Source organism: Neophocaena asiaeorientalis, unplaced genomic scaffold (assembly GCF_003031525.2).
Source record: "Neophocaena asiaeorientalis asiaeorientalis breed wild unplaced genomic scaffold, Neophocaena_asiaeorientalis_V1.1 scaffold755, whole genome shotgun sequence".
NCBI classification, from domain to species: domain Eukaryota; kingdom Metazoa; phylum Chordata; class Mammalia; order Artiodactyla; family Phocoenidae; genus Neophocaena; species Neophocaena asiaeorientalis.
This window is the reverse complement of record NW_020171979.1, coordinates 138,214-155,851: the sequence shown is the minus strand read 5'-3', so window position 1 is coordinate 155,851 and position 17,638 is coordinate 138,214. Positions and strand designations below refer to the sequence as shown.

The 17,638-nt window shown below is 38.0% G+C and overlaps 1 protein-coding gene across 1 annotated transcript; it reads right to left on the bottom strand.

Annotated features, from left to right (window-relative positions):
- Nucleotides 1-1,555: 1,555 nt before the first annotated feature.
- Nucleotides 1,556-5,261, bottom strand: LOC112397755 (putative P2Y purinoceptor 10). The gene is made up of 2 exons (XM_024742018.1): nucleotides 5,008-5,261; nucleotides 1,556-3,080 (listed from the first exon to the last, which is right to left on the bottom strand). Exon 2 carries the CDS (start codon nucleotides 3,029-3,031, stop codon nucleotides 2,018-2,020), a length of 1,014 nt encoding a protein of 337 aa, XP_024597786.1. The 5' UTR covers nucleotides 3,032-3,080; nucleotides 5,008-5,261; the 3' UTR covers nucleotides 1,556-2,017.
- Between the last annotated feature and the right edge of the window lie 12,377 nt (nucleotides 5,262-17,638).

Genomic DNA, 17,638 nt, shown 5'->3' with positions numbered 1-17,638 from the left:
GAAGTGGCCTTATGTAGGAGACATGCTATGGGGCACAGCAGCACACTCCCTTCTTGTCACGAGAGCTATATGCTCTCAGGGTGCCCCCTATAGGGGCTATCTGGGTCTTTCTGCTGTGATAAGCTGACTACTACAGATACTGGTAGGTGTAGCTGTCTCCTGTTCCAGTTCCAGTTGGTTGCCAGCCCCTGCCTTGTGTGGAGACTACTGGCTTCTGGTGGGTAAGGCATAATCCTGCCATGACTAGGTGCATGACAAGGGAAATCCTCATCCTGGTGCCAGCCTACTGGTGAGTTGGGCTATGTCACAAGGTGGCTGGCTGCAGGGTTAGGATCCTGGAGCTAGTATCCACCTGCTGTTGAGCTGGGCCATGGCCAAGGGCATGTGGCTGAGGGGCTCAGTGTCCTGGAGCTGGTTTCAACATCCTCATGGGAGGATATGGTGCCTTGGGCATCCTGACGCTGGTGCCTTCCCACTAGTGGGTAAGGCTTGGTCCCAGGGATACTACCAGCTCCTTGTGTGCAGAGTTAGGACCTGGGGTCTCTGACTATGGTCTGGAGTCCCAGAGATAGTGTCAACTCAATGGTGGGTGGAGCTGGGACCAAGAGGGTCCTTGGGCTAGTTCTGGCCCAATGGGCACAAATGAATCCTGGCATATCTGCCTGCAGTGTGCAGGGGGTCCCAGAGTTGATGTCCACCCACATGTGGGAAGGGCTGGGACCCAAATATCCCAGGGCTAATTCCCATCCCTGGGAGGTAAGGCTGGACCCCAGGGTTAGTGCTGGCCCACTGGTGGGTGGAGCTGGGTCCTGGTTACTCTGGCTCTGGGGTCTTGATTTCACAGACCTGGTGTTGGCCTGTTGTGTGTTGGGCTGGATCTTGTGCGCTGTGGTGAATAAGGCCAAGTCCTTGGAAGCTCAGGGGGTCCTAAATCAGCCAGTCTGCTAGAGGGAAGATCCCAAAATGGTGTTGCCAGCATCAGTGCCCTCATGGTAGGATGAGTTTCCAAAAATAGCTGCTGTCAGTGTCAATGTCCCTAGGGTGAGTCCCAATTGCCTCCTCTCTGGGAGGCTCTCCAAGATCAGCAAGTGGGTCTAACCCAAATTTATTTCAAATTGTTGCTTCTGCCCTGGGTCTCAGAGCTTGTGAGATTTTGTGTGTACCCTTTAAGAGTACAGTCTCTATTTCCCACAGCCCTTCAGCTCTCCTGAAACTAAGCCCGACTGGCCTTGAAAGCCAAACAGTCTAGAGTCTTGTCTTTCTAGTACAGGATCTCTGGGCTGGGGAGCTCAATGTGGGGCTCAGACACTTCCTTCCTTGTGGAGAACCTCTGCCATTGTAATTATTCTCCTGTTTGTGGGTCACCTATCCAGGGGTATGGCTCTTGACTCTACTGTGTCTCCATTTCTCCTACCCATCTTGTTGTGGTTCTTTCTTTACATCTTTAGTTGTAAAATATCTTTTCTGCTAGTGTTCAGGTTGTTCTCATCAATAGTTGCTCTGTAAGTATTTGTAATTTTGGTGTGCCTGTGGAAGGAGTTGAGATCAGGGTCTTCCTACTCTGCCATCTTGGCCACTCCACCTGTGTATAACTTCTTGATAAAGCAAGGATAGTACTGTTCTCCTGTACATTTTTAAATGTGTAAACAATTCATCTATGTTCATGTATTTTCAATTTGCATTTTGTTTCTAGCAGGGGAAGGTGAAAATTTTGGACCTATTGCTGAGGAACAGGGGTGCAATTCATTCTGTTTTTCATCCTTTTGTGTAAATAAAGTTATTTTCTCATATACTCCATAGAACAATATTTCCATTTGGACAGAAAATATAGGCTTTAATTTTTTTTTCCAGAAAAATCATATTGAGGATTAAGGGAAGGGAGCCATGTTTCATTAAGGCACTTAAGGGTACCATTATTTTTAAGAAAGATCTTCAAGGTGACATAGATAAACTGATAGAGCACATAGATTATTTTCGGTAATTATTTGATTACATTGTTTTGGAATCATCCATAAATTCAAGAGAGAGTTTGAAGATCCTCCTTCCTATGTTGAATTTCCAAAGCACCATCCTTGCATTTCACACATGACTGAAGAACCAAACTACCATGTTCTGAAAATCCATCACGAAGTTCTGAGGTCACAAAATAATATACAACTGGATCAAAACAGCAATTTAAATTTGCAAGACACAGGGAAATTATGTGGAAAAATAGCGTGCTCTTAATAAAGGACCAGTTTGAAAAGATTCGTTGCTTCACCGTCATAAAGAAAGGGAAGTTGAGGTGGTAGGGTGTGAAACAAACAATGAATACCACTGCACACAACAGGACCATCCACAAAGCCTTTTTTCTCTCTTTGGTATTCTGAGGGGGAACTTGGAATTCCTGTAAAATCTTTCTTGTTCTCCATGTGCAATAAGTAATAATTACAACAGGTAAGACAAACCCTCCAAGTTCAGCTACAGTTACCATGCCAATAGTAGACACCATGCTAGTATGTTGAAGCCCTAACTTGGAAAAGCAGGATTCAGTATTGTAGGCTAATCCAGCATTTCTCAGAATTGGAAGTGGCAAACAGGCAGTCCCCATGATGACCCAGATGGCAGCACTGATGCCCACATCATACCTACGCTTCCAGTCTCTGGCCCTGAAAGGCTTGAGGAGAAAGAAGCACCTCTGAAGGCTGATGCATGTCAGGAAACAAATGCTGGCATACATGTTGAGATACTTTAGGTAGAAGCACAGCAGGCAAAGGGACCTCTGGAAAGGCCAGTGGTGGCTGATGTAATAGTATATCCGGAGGGGTAAGAACAGCACATGAGCAAGGTCAGCCACAGAGAGGTTGATCATGAAAATGATGGCTTTATTTTTCTTGCTGATGAAGCAGCACAAAACCCACAAGGCTGCACTGTTAACCAGTAGACCAGGGACAAATATGAGGATATAGGTGGTTGCATAGAGAGAGTACTGAAATGACATTTGAAGATCAGTGCACTTTGCTCTTGTACTGTTTGTGCTGTTATTTCCCATCTTGAGAATTTGTATTCCTTCCTTAGGGAAAGCATCAGAATGATAATTTCTGCAGAAAATAGAGAAAAATGGGGTCAAGGGCATATCAGTCCATGTTTGGGTATACAAATGTATTTGTATTCTACAAAAGAGGTATTCAAGTGTGAACTTTCATAAACTCAAAAGGTCTTTTCTATGTAAGGTGAAAATATCTTGCCAATCTACAACTGGATAACAGTACTGTTGAAGATATTTTCAGAACCAAAAAGATCAGTGTTTTGACAATAACTTCAGTCAGGTTGTTCCCTTAGTAGTCAGAGGAAGTAATCAAACTTGCAGAGGTAACCAAAAAGTAAGTCTTCCTGGCAAATAGCCGCCAAACATACATTTCAAAATTCTTGTTTTACATTCAGTTTTACAATTATCTCTATCTGTATTTTCAAAGTTTGAGATCCAGCTTTTCCTATCCTCAATGCTGAGAGAGATAAAACTCAATCTATTTTGAAAGACAACCTTATCAGGGATTACATGACTGCTGAGGTTAGTCGATGAACATTTAGGAATGAAACATGGGATAAAGGTCTGGGGAAGGGCTGGCAGATCACTAGGCCTTGAAAGATAGGGGCTTGGAAAAGATATTACAACTCAGATAAACTTTGTCTCCTTCAGAATTTGGCTGAGGGCACAATTAGTTTTGCTTATATAGCATGGAACTTTCAGAAGCTTCAGTAACTTTAAAGATCTGTATTTATTAACAGAATTACAGTAGCTTCAGACATTCATATTTATTTAGACTATCCTTGCAACTTTTGAAAGCAACTACCAGAATATGTGACAGACTAGAGGGTATCTGGTGGTAGATGCAGCAAAAGGGGCTGCCTCTACTTCAGCTCTAGCTTTCAGGGCAAGTTCAGTGAAAAAGTTATTAATGTGGATGGTTATATTCTTAACAATCATAATTGTTAGAAGTCCTCCCTTCTAGGGAGACAAAAATCCACATCCCTGATATTTCAACCTAGTTCAGCCTACTAGAGCCAAATAAAATAAAGTCTACTCCCTGTTACACATGACACTCTTCAAATATCTAAAGATAGGAATTCTGTCATCTCTCATATCTTCCCTTATCCAGGTTATACGTTCATTCCTAGTATGGCGTCATTCTTTTCCTTGGCTTTCTTTTGGATCAGGACATTTTGCTTTCAGCCAAAAGTCACTACAACACAGCTTATTTTACCCATGGAAAGGAGAGTTAAAGGACCCAAATGTTTGGTATATTAGGAAATATAACTTATGCATTTGATTGCAGAACAAAAGCATAAATGGGATTTTAATACTCTCTTATAATTGTCATCACTTGTAAAAACATTTAGACTGCTTCACAATTATAGAATTAAAAGGAAAATACAACAGACTTAGCATAGCTATTGAAAGCAATATAGAGTCTAAAACAGTGCCTACTCAACCCTAAACACAACCAATTAAAATGTAAAAATCAGAAGGGGAGGAGTCAAGATGGCAGAAGATGAGGACACGGAATTTGTCACTCCTCACGAATACATCTGCAGAGAAAGGACCTTCAGATGGCAGAGAAGTAAGATGTGAAGATCATCTTCCTCCCCACAGATACATCAGAAATACATCTACATGTGGAACAACTCTTACAGAACACCTACTGAATGTTGGCAGAAGACCTCAGACTTCCCAAAAGGCAAGAAACTCCCCACATACATGCGTAGGGCAAAAGAAAAAAGGAGAAAATGGAGACCAAAAGAATAGGGACAGGAACTGCACCTCTGGGAGGGAGCTGTGAAGGAAAAAAAGTGTCCACACACCAAGAAGCCCCTTCACTGGCAGAGATGGGGGATGGGCTGGGGGGAAGCTTTGGAGCCATGGAGGAGAGGGCAGCAACAGGGGTGCAGAGGGCAAAGCAGAGAGATTCCTGCACAAAGAATCAGTGTTGACAAGCACTCACGAGCCTGAGAAGCTTGTCTGCTCACCTGACAGGGTGGTGGGTAGATGGGAGCTGACGCTCGGGCTTCGGAGGTCATGTCCCAGGGAGAAGACTGAGGTTGGCTGCATGAACACAGCCTGAAGGAGGCTAGTGCACCACAGCTAGCCAGGAGGAAGTCCGGGAAAAACTCTGGAACTGCCTAAGAGGCAAGAGAACATATTTTGGGCTGCGTGTGGAGACAGGGTTCAAAGCACGACCTAAATGAGCTCCAGAGATAGGCGCAACCCACGGTTATCAGCACGGACACCAGAGACGGGGATGAAACACTAAGGTTGCTGCTGCAGCCACCAAGAAGCCTGTGTGCAAGCACAGGTCACTATCTACACACACACACCTCCCCCCCAGGAGCCTGTGCAGCCTGTCATAGCCAGGGTCCCATGATCCAGAGACAACTTTCCTGGGAGAACACATGGCATGCCTTAGTCTGCTGCAAAGTCGTGCTGGTCTCTGCTGCCACATGCTCACCCCACATTCCAATTATAACTACTGTACCCGTCCCTCCCAAAGGCCTGAGTGAGCCAGAGCCCCCTCATCAGCTGCTACTTGAACCCCATCCTGTCTGGGTAGAGAACAGACGCCCGCAGGTGACTGACATGCAGAGGCAGGGCCAAATCCAAAGCTGAACCCCAGAAGATGTGCAAACAAAGAAGCAAAAGGGAAATTTCAACTTTCAGCCTGAGGAGGAGTAGATTAAATCTCCACAATCAACTTGATGTACCCTGAATCTGAGGAAAACCTGAATAGACAATGAATCATTACAAAACTGAGGTGGTGGACTTTGAGAGCAACTATAGAATTGGGGTTTGCTTGCACAATTTAATTTCTTTCTTGTTTTATGTTTATCTTAGTTTAGTATTTAGAGCTTATTATCATTGGTGGATTTGTTTATTGATTTGGTTGCTCTCTCTTTATATATATATTTTTTTTTCCTTTTTCTTTTTTTGTGAGTGTGTATGTGTATGCTCCTTTGTGTGATTTTGTTTGTACATCTTTGCTTTTCCCATTTGTCCTACGGTTCTCTCAGTGTTTTTTGTTTTCTTTTTTAGTACAGTTTGTAGTGCTTGTTATCACTGGTGGATTTGTTTATTGGTTTGATTTCCCTCTTGCTTTCTTTCTTCTTTTTTTTTTATTTTTACTACTTCTTAATTATTTTATTTTTAATAATATTTTTATTTCAATAACTATTTTATTTTATTTATTTTTCTTTCTTTCTTTATTTTTTCTCCATTTTGCTCAGAGCTGTGTGGCTGACAGTGTCTGGGTGCTCTGACCGGGTGTCAGGCCTGAGCCTCTGGGGTGGGAGATTTGAGTTCAGGACATTGGACCACCAGAGACTTCCTAGCCCCATGTAATATCAAAGGGCAAAAGCTCTCTGACAGATTTCCACCTCAGAGTTAAGACTTTACTCAACAACCAGCAAGCTACAGTGCTGAACAGCCCATACCAAACAACTAGCAACACAGGAACACAAGCCCACCCAGTAGCAGACAGGCTGCCTAAAATCATAAAAAGTTCACAGACACACCAAAACACACCCCCGTTGTGGTTCTGCCCACCAAAAATTCAAGACCCAGCCTAATCCACCAGAGCACAGGCACAAGTCCCCTCCACCAGGAAACCTACACAATCCACTAAACCAACCTTAGCCACTGAAGGCAAACACAAGAAACAATGGGAACTAGGAACCTGCAGCCGGTGAAGTAGAGAAACCAAACACAGGAAGTTAAGCAAAATGAGAAGACAGATAAACACACAGCAGATGAAGGAGCAAGGTAAACACCCACCATACCAAACAAATGAAGAGGAAATAGGAAGTCTACCTGAAAAAGAATTCAGAGTAATGATAGTAAAGATGATGCAAAATCTTGAAAATAGAACAGAGAAAATACAAGAAACGTTTAACCAGGACCTAGAGGAACAAAAGAGTAAACAAATGATGAAAAACAACACAATAAATGAAATTTAAAATTCTCTAGAAGGAATCAGTAGCAAAATAACTGAGGCAGAATAACGGATAAGTGACCTGTAACATAAAATACTTCCTTCCTTCTTTTTCTTTCTTTCTTTCTTTTTCCTTCTTTCTCTTTCTTTCTTTCCTTCCTTCTTTCTTTCTTCCCTTCCTTCCTGCCTTCCTCCCTCCCTCCCTCCCTCCTTTCTTTCCTTCTTTCCTTCTTTGCTTCTTTCTCTCTTTCTTTCTTTCTTCCCTCCTTTCTTCCATCCTTCCCTCCTTTATTTCTTTCTTTCTTCATACTTCTACTAATTCTCTCTACTTTTTCTCCCTTTTATTTTTAAAAAAATACCTAGAAACAGATGACAATGGAGACACGACGACACAAAACATCTGGGACGCAGTAAAAGCAGTTCTAAGAGGGAAGTTTATAGCAATACAATCCTACCTCAAGAAACAAGAAAACCTCAAATAAACAACTTAACTTTATACCTAAAGCAACTAGAGAGAAAAAAAACAAGAACCAAAAAAAGTTTAGTAGAAGGAACAAAATCATAAAGATCAGAGCAGAAATAAATGAAATAAGAACAGAGAAAACAGTAGCAATGATCAATAAAACTAAAACTTTGTCCTTTGAAAAGATAAACAAACTTGATAAACATTTAGCCAGATTCATCAAGGAAAGAAGGGAGAGGACTCAAATCAGTAAAATTAGAAATGAAAAAGGAGAAGTTACAACTGACACTGCAGAAATACAAAGGACCAAAAGAGACTACTACAAACAAATATACGCCAAGAAAAAAAAAAAATAGATAGCCTGGAAGAAACAGACAAATTCTTAGAAAAGTACAACCTTCCTAGAATGAACCAGAAATAGAAAATATGAAGAGACCAGGCACAAGCACTGAAAATGAAACTGTGATGAAAAATCTTCCAGTAATCAAAAGTCCAGGACCAGATGGCTTCACGGGATAATTCTATCAAACAGTTAGAGAAGAGCTAACACCTATCCTTCTCATAAGCTTCAAAAAAATTGCAGAATGAGGAATATGTCCAGACTCATTTTACAAGTCTGCCATCACCCTGATACCAAAACCAGACAAAGATATCACAAAAAAATAAAATTACCAGACAACATCACTGATGAACATACATGCAAATCCTCAACAAAATACTACCAAACCAGATCCAACAACACAATAAAAGGATCATACCCCATGATCGGGTGTGATTTATCCCAGGGATGCAAGGATTCTTCAACATACTCAAATCAATCAATGAGATACACCATTTTAACAAATGGCGGAATAAAAACCATATGATTATCTCAATAGATACAGAAAATGGGCATAGATGGAACCTACCTCAACATAATAAAGGCCATATATGACAAACCCACAGCAAGCATTATTCTCGATGGTGAAAAACTGAAAGCATTTCCTCTAGGGTCAGGAACAAGACAAGGGTGTCCACTCTCGCCACTGTTGTTCAATATAGCTTTGGAAGTCTTAGTAATAGCAATCAGAGAAGAAAAAGAAATGAAAGGAATCCAGATTGGAAAAGAAGAAGTAAAACTGTTTGCAGATCACATGATACTATACATAAGAAATCCTAAAGATGCCATCAGAAAACTACTAGAGCAAATCAATGAATTTAGTAAAGTCACAGGATACAAAATTAAGGCACAGATATCTCTTGCATTCCTATACACTAATGATGAAAAACCTGAAAGAGAAATTAAGGAAACACTCCAATTTACCACTGCAACAAAAAGAGTAAAATACCTAGGAATAAATGTACCTAAGGAGACAAAAGACCTGTATGCAGAAAACTATGACACTGATGAAAGAAATTAAAGATGATAAAAACAGTTGGAGAGATATACCATGTTCTTGGATTGGAAGAGTCAACATTGTGAAAATGACTATACTACCCAAAGCAATCTACAGATTCAATGCAATCCCTATCAAACTACCAATGTCATTTTTCACAGAACTACAATGAAAAATTTCACCATTTGTATGGAAACGCAAAAGACCCTGAATAGACAAAGCAATCATGAGAAAGAAAAATGGAGCTGGAGGAATCAGGCTCCCTGAGTTCAGACTTTACTGCAAAGCTACAGTAATCAAGACAGTAAGGTACTGGCCCAAAAATAGAAATATAGATCAATGGAACAGGATGGAAAGCCCAGAGATAAACACACACACCTATTGTCACCTAATATGACAAAGGAGGCAACAACATACGATGGAGAAAAGACATCCTCTTCAATAAGTGGTGCTAGGAAAATTGGACAGCTCCCTGTAAAATAATGAAATTAAAGTACTCCCTAACAGTATTCACAAAATGAAACTCAAAATGGATTAAAGACCTAAATGTAAGGCCAGACACTATAAAACTCTTTGAGGAAATCATATGCAGAACACTGACATAAATCACAGCAAAATCTTTTTTGACCCAGTTCCTAGAGTAATGAAAATAAATACAAATATAAACAAATGGGACCTAATGAAACTTAATTGCCTTTGCACAGCAAAGAAACCATAAACAAGATGAAAATACAGCCCTCAGAATGAGAGAAAATATTAGCAAGTGAAACAAGGGACAAATGATTACTTTCCAAAATATATAAACAGCTCATGAAACTCAATATCATAAGAAACAGACAAACCAGTCAAACTATGGGTGGAAGACCTAAACAGACATTTCTCCAAAGCGCACATACAGATGGCCAAAAAGCACACGAAAAGATGCTCAACATCACTAATTATTAGAGAAATGCAAATCAAAACTACAATGAGGTATCACCTCACAGCAGTCAGAATAGCCATCATCAAAAAATCTACAAACAATAAATGCTGGAGAGGGTGTGGAGAAAAGGGAACCCTCTTGCACTGTTGGTGGGATATAGCCACTACTGAGAACAGTACGGAGGTTCCTTAAAAAACTAAAAATAGAACTACCACTTGACCTAGCACTCCCATTACTGGGCATATACCCAGGGAGAACCATAATTCAAAAAGACAGGCAATAATAATAAAAAAAAAATACACATGCACCACAATGTTCGTTGCAGCACTATTTACAGTAGTGAAGATACAGAAGCAACTTAAATGTTCATCAGCGGAGGAATGGATAAAGAAGTTATGGTATATATACACAATGGAATATTACTCAGCTATAAAAGGGAATGAAATTGGGTTATTTGTAGAGACGTGGATGGACCTAGAGACTGTCATACAGGGTGAAGTAATTCAAAAAGAGAAAAACAAATATCGTATGTTAACACATACATGTGGAATCTTGAAAAATGGTATAAATGATCTGATTTGCAAAGCAGAAATAAAGACACAGATATGGAGAACAAATGTATGGATACCCAGGGCAAAGGGAGGTGGGTGGGAGGAATTGGGAGTTTGTGATTTACACATATACACTCTTGATACTATGTATAAAATTCATAACTAATGAGAACCTACTGTATAGCACAAGGAACTCTACTTAATGCTCTTGGTGACCTGAATGGGAAGGAAATCCAAAACAGAGAGGATATATATATACATATAGCCAATTCAGTTTGCTGTACAGTAGAAACTAATACAACATTGTAACGCAACTATACTCTAATAAAAATTAAATTACAAGATATAAAAATCATTCCACCCACACACAGCTCTTACAGTGCCAAAACAACCTATTTGATGCCTTTGTGCTGACTACATGTGTTTCTCAGAATGTTTTCTGAGAGATCATTGCAATCAAGCAGTTCATTCCAGTAAACAATTACTTTAAATGCATTTTTTCCCACGAGTTGACTGTTTTGCTTAATTGTCCAGTTAGTCTAACAAACTGTAGATAGGGTCAACACTATCTTTTTTGTGGTTTGTTTGTTTATCCACTGAACCAACTAAAATAATTGACCTTTTGTTCTTTATACTGTCTAAATTTAAAAAAAATACATATAAATTGGAACCAGAACTTTTCTTGAAATAAAACTTAGGGAACAGTTAATATACATGAAATCTTCCCTGATCACCTTTGGTTTTGTTATAATAATAGTTACCAATTGCTGAAGGCCTACTTTGGGCAAGGTGCTATACTTTATATACACTCTCCTTTCACAGTAATCCTCTGCAACAATGAGGTCCCAAGGAAGGCAAGGCTCACTTTCTCCAAGAAAGCTTTTCCTGACCTCTTGCTACCATGGATCACTAATACAACCTCAGAGTATCCCTAGTTCTGATAATTTTCTTTAGTGCACTTAACACACTAGCATGCTTCTATTATTGGCCTTTCCATGCAGTTCATTTTGTTCCCTTGAATAGGTTGCAATCTTCTACATGCATATCAAAAATACATTCTCTTACTTCTTCCTTTCTTCCATAGTAAAGTGTCTAGTAATTATCTTGTACATATTAGAGATCCACCAAGTGTTTTTTTGAGTGAATGACTGAATGCATGATGAATGGATGAATCAGGGGAAAAAAGTCCTACTGAGAGGATGGTAATGAGTGTCTGGGGAATCTGAATTTAGCTATGATGTCTGACTTGACCACCAGGTGTCATAAGTATACCAACATTCAAACATCTTGATATTTTTAACACATAATTTATTTAAAAATGTCATTAATGGAAAAATCATAATAAAGGATAGAAGTATCAATAACATCCTGTACAACACCAGAAGAAGAATATTGTAAAGGACATTTTAAACAGTTTGAATTTATTTTATTTTATTTTTTTTAGTCATCATACTTCCTCATAGAGCTCTCTGAATATAATTTGGCTTCTAAAGTCATTGCAGATTCCTAGAATATTAGAGCTGTTTAAGATCATTAGGATCTTCTGATCCTGTCACATTTTATAGATGAGAAAACAAAGCCCCAGACAGGGAGATTAAATTTTCCAAATACAAAAAGAAAATTAGCAACAAAGGCTGAACCAGGATCTCTTACCTCCCTCTACAAAACAATTTTTACTTTTCCAGGAACTTTTAAGAGGAAAACCATATTTTTATGATTAATAATAATACATACTTTCAGAAGTAAACCAATGCCATATTTTAGAACACTAACCTTGACAGTGAACTGTTACAACAAGACAAATTGGTTCTTTCCAAATATTCCAGGACAAATGTAGTGTTTTTTAAAAGCAGAATGAGTATTTTCAAGTCCTGAATGATAAGACTGTAAAAAGTCTGCTTAAAAGTCTTAGTTTGTTTTGAAATGTTTATTATTTCTTCATACAAAAAATAGAGTTTCACATTAGAAAATAGATATAGGCAAAAACAAACCAAAATACATACATATCTATCACCAATATTTCCATTGCAAACATTTTGGTGTATAAACATTTACATTTTTTCTGTGCCTATTGATCTATAAATGGATACATGTATAGATATTTTTACCAAATTTGACTCATATACATATATCCTTTTATAATCATAGTTTGAGTTTGTATTCAATCATAATTACGAATACAATATCTTGTCAATAAATAGACATCTAAATAGCCATTTTAATGGATACTTAGAATTCTTTCAGATTTATGTGTCATAATTTATTTAGTGGACACTGAGATAGTGTTTTTACTATTAGAAACAATGCCTGATGAACATTCTTGTACCCTCATCTTTGTACATTTCAGCAACTATTTCCTTTGAATAAATTCTTAAAAGTGGAATTGCTAGGCTTTAAATGTGTAATGCCAAATCATTCTCCACAAAGTCATCCTATATGAAATTCCAAAGATAATGCTCTTTCCCATAACATCACAATATCAAATCTGTTAGTTTTTAAAATATATCAAATTCTTTTTAGCTTGAGGAAGTATGGTATACAGAATTTGACTAATTCTTTAAGGCCTAGCTCAAAGCAACTACCTCTACCTAGTCACAAATCAACCCAGACAGAATTTTATTATTCCCACCTTAACACAGTTGTTCTCAAACTTGGCCATATCTCAGAATCATCTGAAGGGCTGTACCACCCACAAAGTTTCTGATTCAGTAGATCTGGGGTAGGGCCCAAGAATTTACATTTCTAATAAGTTCCCATGTGATCCATGGACCACACATTGAAATCCACTGCCCTAAGACACTATTTATATGAGCAAAGATGGTGTTTTGTCCAAAAAACAAGTATGTTGTCTCCTCACAAATATTGTGAAACATTTAATTAATGCTATAGACAATATTTAAATGTTTATGTAACCTCCAAATTCATATGTTGAAGCCTAATCCTCAATGTGCTGGTACTCTGAGGTGGGACCTTTTAGGAGGTGATTAGGTTATTAGGGGATTAGTGCCCTTATAAAAGAGACCCCAGAGAACTCCCTTGCCCTTTCCACCAGTGAGAAGATGGCCAACTATGAGCCAGGAAGTGGGCTCTCACCAGACACAAAAACTGATGACGTCTTGATCATGGAAGTATTGGCCTCCAGAACAGTGAGAAATAAATGTTTAAGCCACCCAGTCTATGGGATTTTGTTATAGCAGCCCAAACAGAGTAAGCTGATTAATCATATATTTTTTTCTACTTTGGATGAGGAAACTAACAGACAAGTTCAAGACCTAATTTTCTATTTATCTACATTCTATTATTTCTCCTGTCTTGACCACATAGAAGAGAAGTGATAATAAAACAAAACAAAAACAATGAGGAAAATATTGCACTGTTTATTTTTTAGAAAACAATCAGGATTCCTATGTTTAAAAAACTAGTCTGCAGTTCTCTTAATGTTATAATGAAAAGCTGAGTTTGAAAAAGCTTTTTTTTCCCACCACAGTGGATCTTTGAGAAAGGCCTAATAAACTTATTCCCGAAGCATTCAAGTCCAACTGTTTCAATATAAAAAAACATTATTAATTTTTAGAATAACTACTGTTTTATGGATTATATGAACTGCTTTTCCAAAACTACTAAAAGACAAAACATGTATTACAGAAAAGTAAACTATGTGATCTTAGACTTCCTACTTTCAGTGTCAGAAACGTGAAAACAGTAAATTCAATCAAAGCAAAAATGCATTTGTCTTAAGACTTTTCATTAACTTTCCATATCTAGCTGGTAAGCACTTTGTCATGACTGATTTTCATTTAAAAGGGACAATACATTTCTGATGTTACTTTTCCTTCAGAAATTGGAGAGACTTATAAAGTTTATCCCAATTTAAAATTCTTTTTAAAAATTTAAAATTCTTTTTTCACCTGATCCTAATATGTTTTAAATTCAGTTTTCTGGATATTTTTTTCCTTAACAGTCAGTACAGTGTTCCAAGCTAGGCTTTGGAGTCAGACAAACCTGAGTTTGAATCCAAGTTTCTCTGCTTGTGATTTGCATTTCCTAATTTATCTGATACATAGTTTTGTCCACTCTACAATGTATCTAATACTTGTGTGCATCCAAAGAGATAAGATAATATATGCAATGCATATATATGGTACATAGTAATATCACAGTAAGTGTTATTGTAATGTTCTTTGTGTGTGTCTTCTGAGCCACAAAGAAAGGTAAAATATAAATACATTTCAAAGCCCAATTCAAGTTCCAAACATTCCAGGAAGCTACCCCTTCCTTCTCTAGAGTCCTTGTTGACTTCAACTTTCTTGGGATTTCTGAAGTATGTAGCAAATTATACTACATGGCATCAGTATTTAATAACAATCACATTTACTATGTGCCAGGCACTTTACATATATTATATTATTTAATCCTCATGAAAATCCTATAAGAAAGAGAGATACTGTCACTATGCTCATTTGACCATTAAGAAATGGTAAAACTTTTAACTTGTGCATTATTATCTCCTATTAGAACTTTATTTGCTATTGTATCTAGGGTGTGGTCTATGAGTACAAATCCTTTCACAAACATCTTCCTTTATCTTCACCGAAACAGAGACTATGCCAATAGTGGTCAGAGAATCTTACTCTGGAAATTCTACTGCAAGCATCCATGGCTGGGTCACTGGCTTGTTCAGGATTTCCCCAGTTTCCCCTCATAGTCCTATAGTTAGACTATATTCTCTAGGGATTCTACTCTTAAAATTGCTTTATGAGTAGCAAGCTCCACTTATTTCTTTTAAAGCTTTTAGCTCTCCCTGAAATACTAGCTCTGCAAATGGCTTTTAGATAAATGGTAATCCTTTGAGACTGGAGACCACATCCTCTTTTCTTCAACTACAGGACCATGAATGTTTTCAACCTCTGCCTGTCAGTGCTTATTAGAGACAGCTGCTGGTTTTAGATAACAAAAGGCTTGGATACAGAATAATCTCACTACTATTGTGCTCCTTTGACTTTGTCTGAATTTCATGTTTCTTACTGAGGACTGAGCCAGCAGAGACGGTTGCAGAGCACTCCCTTTTCAGAAAGGTTAGCAACAAAAAGTTACCTGCTTCTGCATGGCCCAACTCAATGGCCTCAGTAATGGGGGATTCTACCCACAGAAAAAAATTTAAATAATTTGAATCTTCATATTCATGATCTCATTTGGTGAGGCACAGGCACAAAGTGGTAAAGTAAATTCCCTGAGGATAAAAAAACCCATAGTTAGACTTTGAAATGTAGGTAGAAATCAGCCTTTCACTTTAATAGTCTTTCTACTTGATGTGGCTGCCTTCCTGATGAGAAAAGAAAGTTATATGTGGACATCTCCCAAAGGAGGGTGCACTGATGGTAGGGAAAAGTATGGAGAAGTTGAGTTGTGGTTCAGTGGGGAAGAGAGATGGACATCCATAGGAATTTTTTATTACACTAATTTAACCTTTCTTATTCTCCTCCACCTGTAACAGTCATTATTTGAAGTACACACAGGACTTGGTACCCTTCTATTGGTTAGCTCACTTCACATAATTTCAAGTACAAAACAATCCTTATCTGGGCCTTAGAATACAACTTTCTCTCTAAATATAATAAATATTATTGAATTAATATAATATTTTACATGGTTTCAATGTATTAGACATTATTTTAGGTACTGATGATAAGGTGTTATAAAGACAGGCATAGTCTCTGCCTTCATGAAGCTTATAATCTCATTGTACTATATCCACCCCCCAAAATAATACTCATCCATCAAAGTTATATTTAAGTTGTACATTCTTAATGAAGTTTTCTCTGAAAGTCTTTCACAATGCTCTTGCTACAGTCCCTTTCTAGAAATAGGATCAATAATGTAATGAAACAATTAACATTGAGATATTAGTGACTCATTATAGCTTAAAACAGTATTCCTTGCAAGAACAGTATTCCACTTAAGGGGAAAAAGGTTAAAGAAAAAATAGCTTCATTTAAAGAATTGAATTGTGGAATTTCAAACAGTAGAGTTTCATTTAAAAGATACTTGGGGCCAGGGAATTTTCTGTACCTCTCAAACCATAGCTATGGCTAATAACTTATTTTGTACCTGTGTAAATCCAGCTCTGCTCTAAAGCTCACTGTTCCTTGATGATAGTAACACAAAGGCTCATGCTACCTACAATAAATTGTATTATTTTTCTGTTCCCATTTACACTCAAGTATGGTGATATAGGAAAATAAGACTCAGGGAGGGAAAGCAGTGACTAACTTTACAGAAAAACCTCAGTGTTCCACACAGAATCCAATAGCACTAAGGTAACTTTAAGTTTTTTATTTACTTCCTGTTACATGACTGCAGAAAAGCATAATGATTAGTAGTTCGTGCACACCAGAGTGAAATAAAATGTTTTCTTCTTTCTCCAGCACCACTACCCTGTGTTTCTCATGCCACATAAGTGGCCAAATGTAGTCTACTAAGGAACTGAATGAGTAAGTAACATTCCATTGGTAATTTAGCATCTTGATGAAGAACACAGAATTTGGTATTAAACTGTCTAACTTTGGATACTGTCTCTGTCACATACTAATTGTGGGCAAGTTTCTTGACCTCCGTGTGCCTTAGTTTCCTCATTTTTAAATGGAAAAAAGCAATAGGGTTGTTGTGAGTACCTAGCCTACAGTAAGCACTTAATTTATAGCAACTATTATCATTATTATTTAGCAGTTACATAGGCCTGTAACCTGTCCTTCCATAAGGTCAACGGGAAAGGCAGTGCTTTGGTCAAAAGTTATAGGAAAGGGAGAATAAAGGGATTGGGGCAAAAACAAACTGACCTCTGTAGCTGGAATACTTCTTGGCCCGAGGTTATACAGGAGTTATGAAATACTTGTGCAGCTACTTAACAATATGGCACTGCCATGCATTAAGTTTTTCACTGTTAACTTTTCCTTTGTTACATTTTATTTAGCACTTCTTCAGCTAAACTTGAGTCAGAGAATCATAGTTCCAGAACAGAACATAGGGATCACCTAGTCTATGACTTCTGTGCTAAAAATGAGTAATCTGAAGCCCTGAATGTGAAAGACTTTGCCCAAAGACACACAGAGAACTCCAAAATGAGCCAGGTCTTGAATCCAGATCTTGCCCTGTTCATTGTAATTTTCCCACTGTATCATATTATTTAATATTTAATTCTATTCAGATTTGAATTTTTCTATAGTTATTTCACATTTTACATCTGTTAATCTGCATTTTTCTTCAAGTCTGGATGCTGCCACACTGGGTGCAGAGTAGTGTTCAGCAAAGACTTGTCAATATGTTGATTACATTTGGAGATATAGAAGTTACACATGAGATGGTAT

What these genes read in the sequence shown, in the direction of transcription:
- LOC112397755 (XM_024742018.1), bottom strand. Translation starts at nt 3,031, where the DNA reads ATGGGAAATAACAGCACAAACAGTACAAGAGCAAAGTGCACTGATCTT.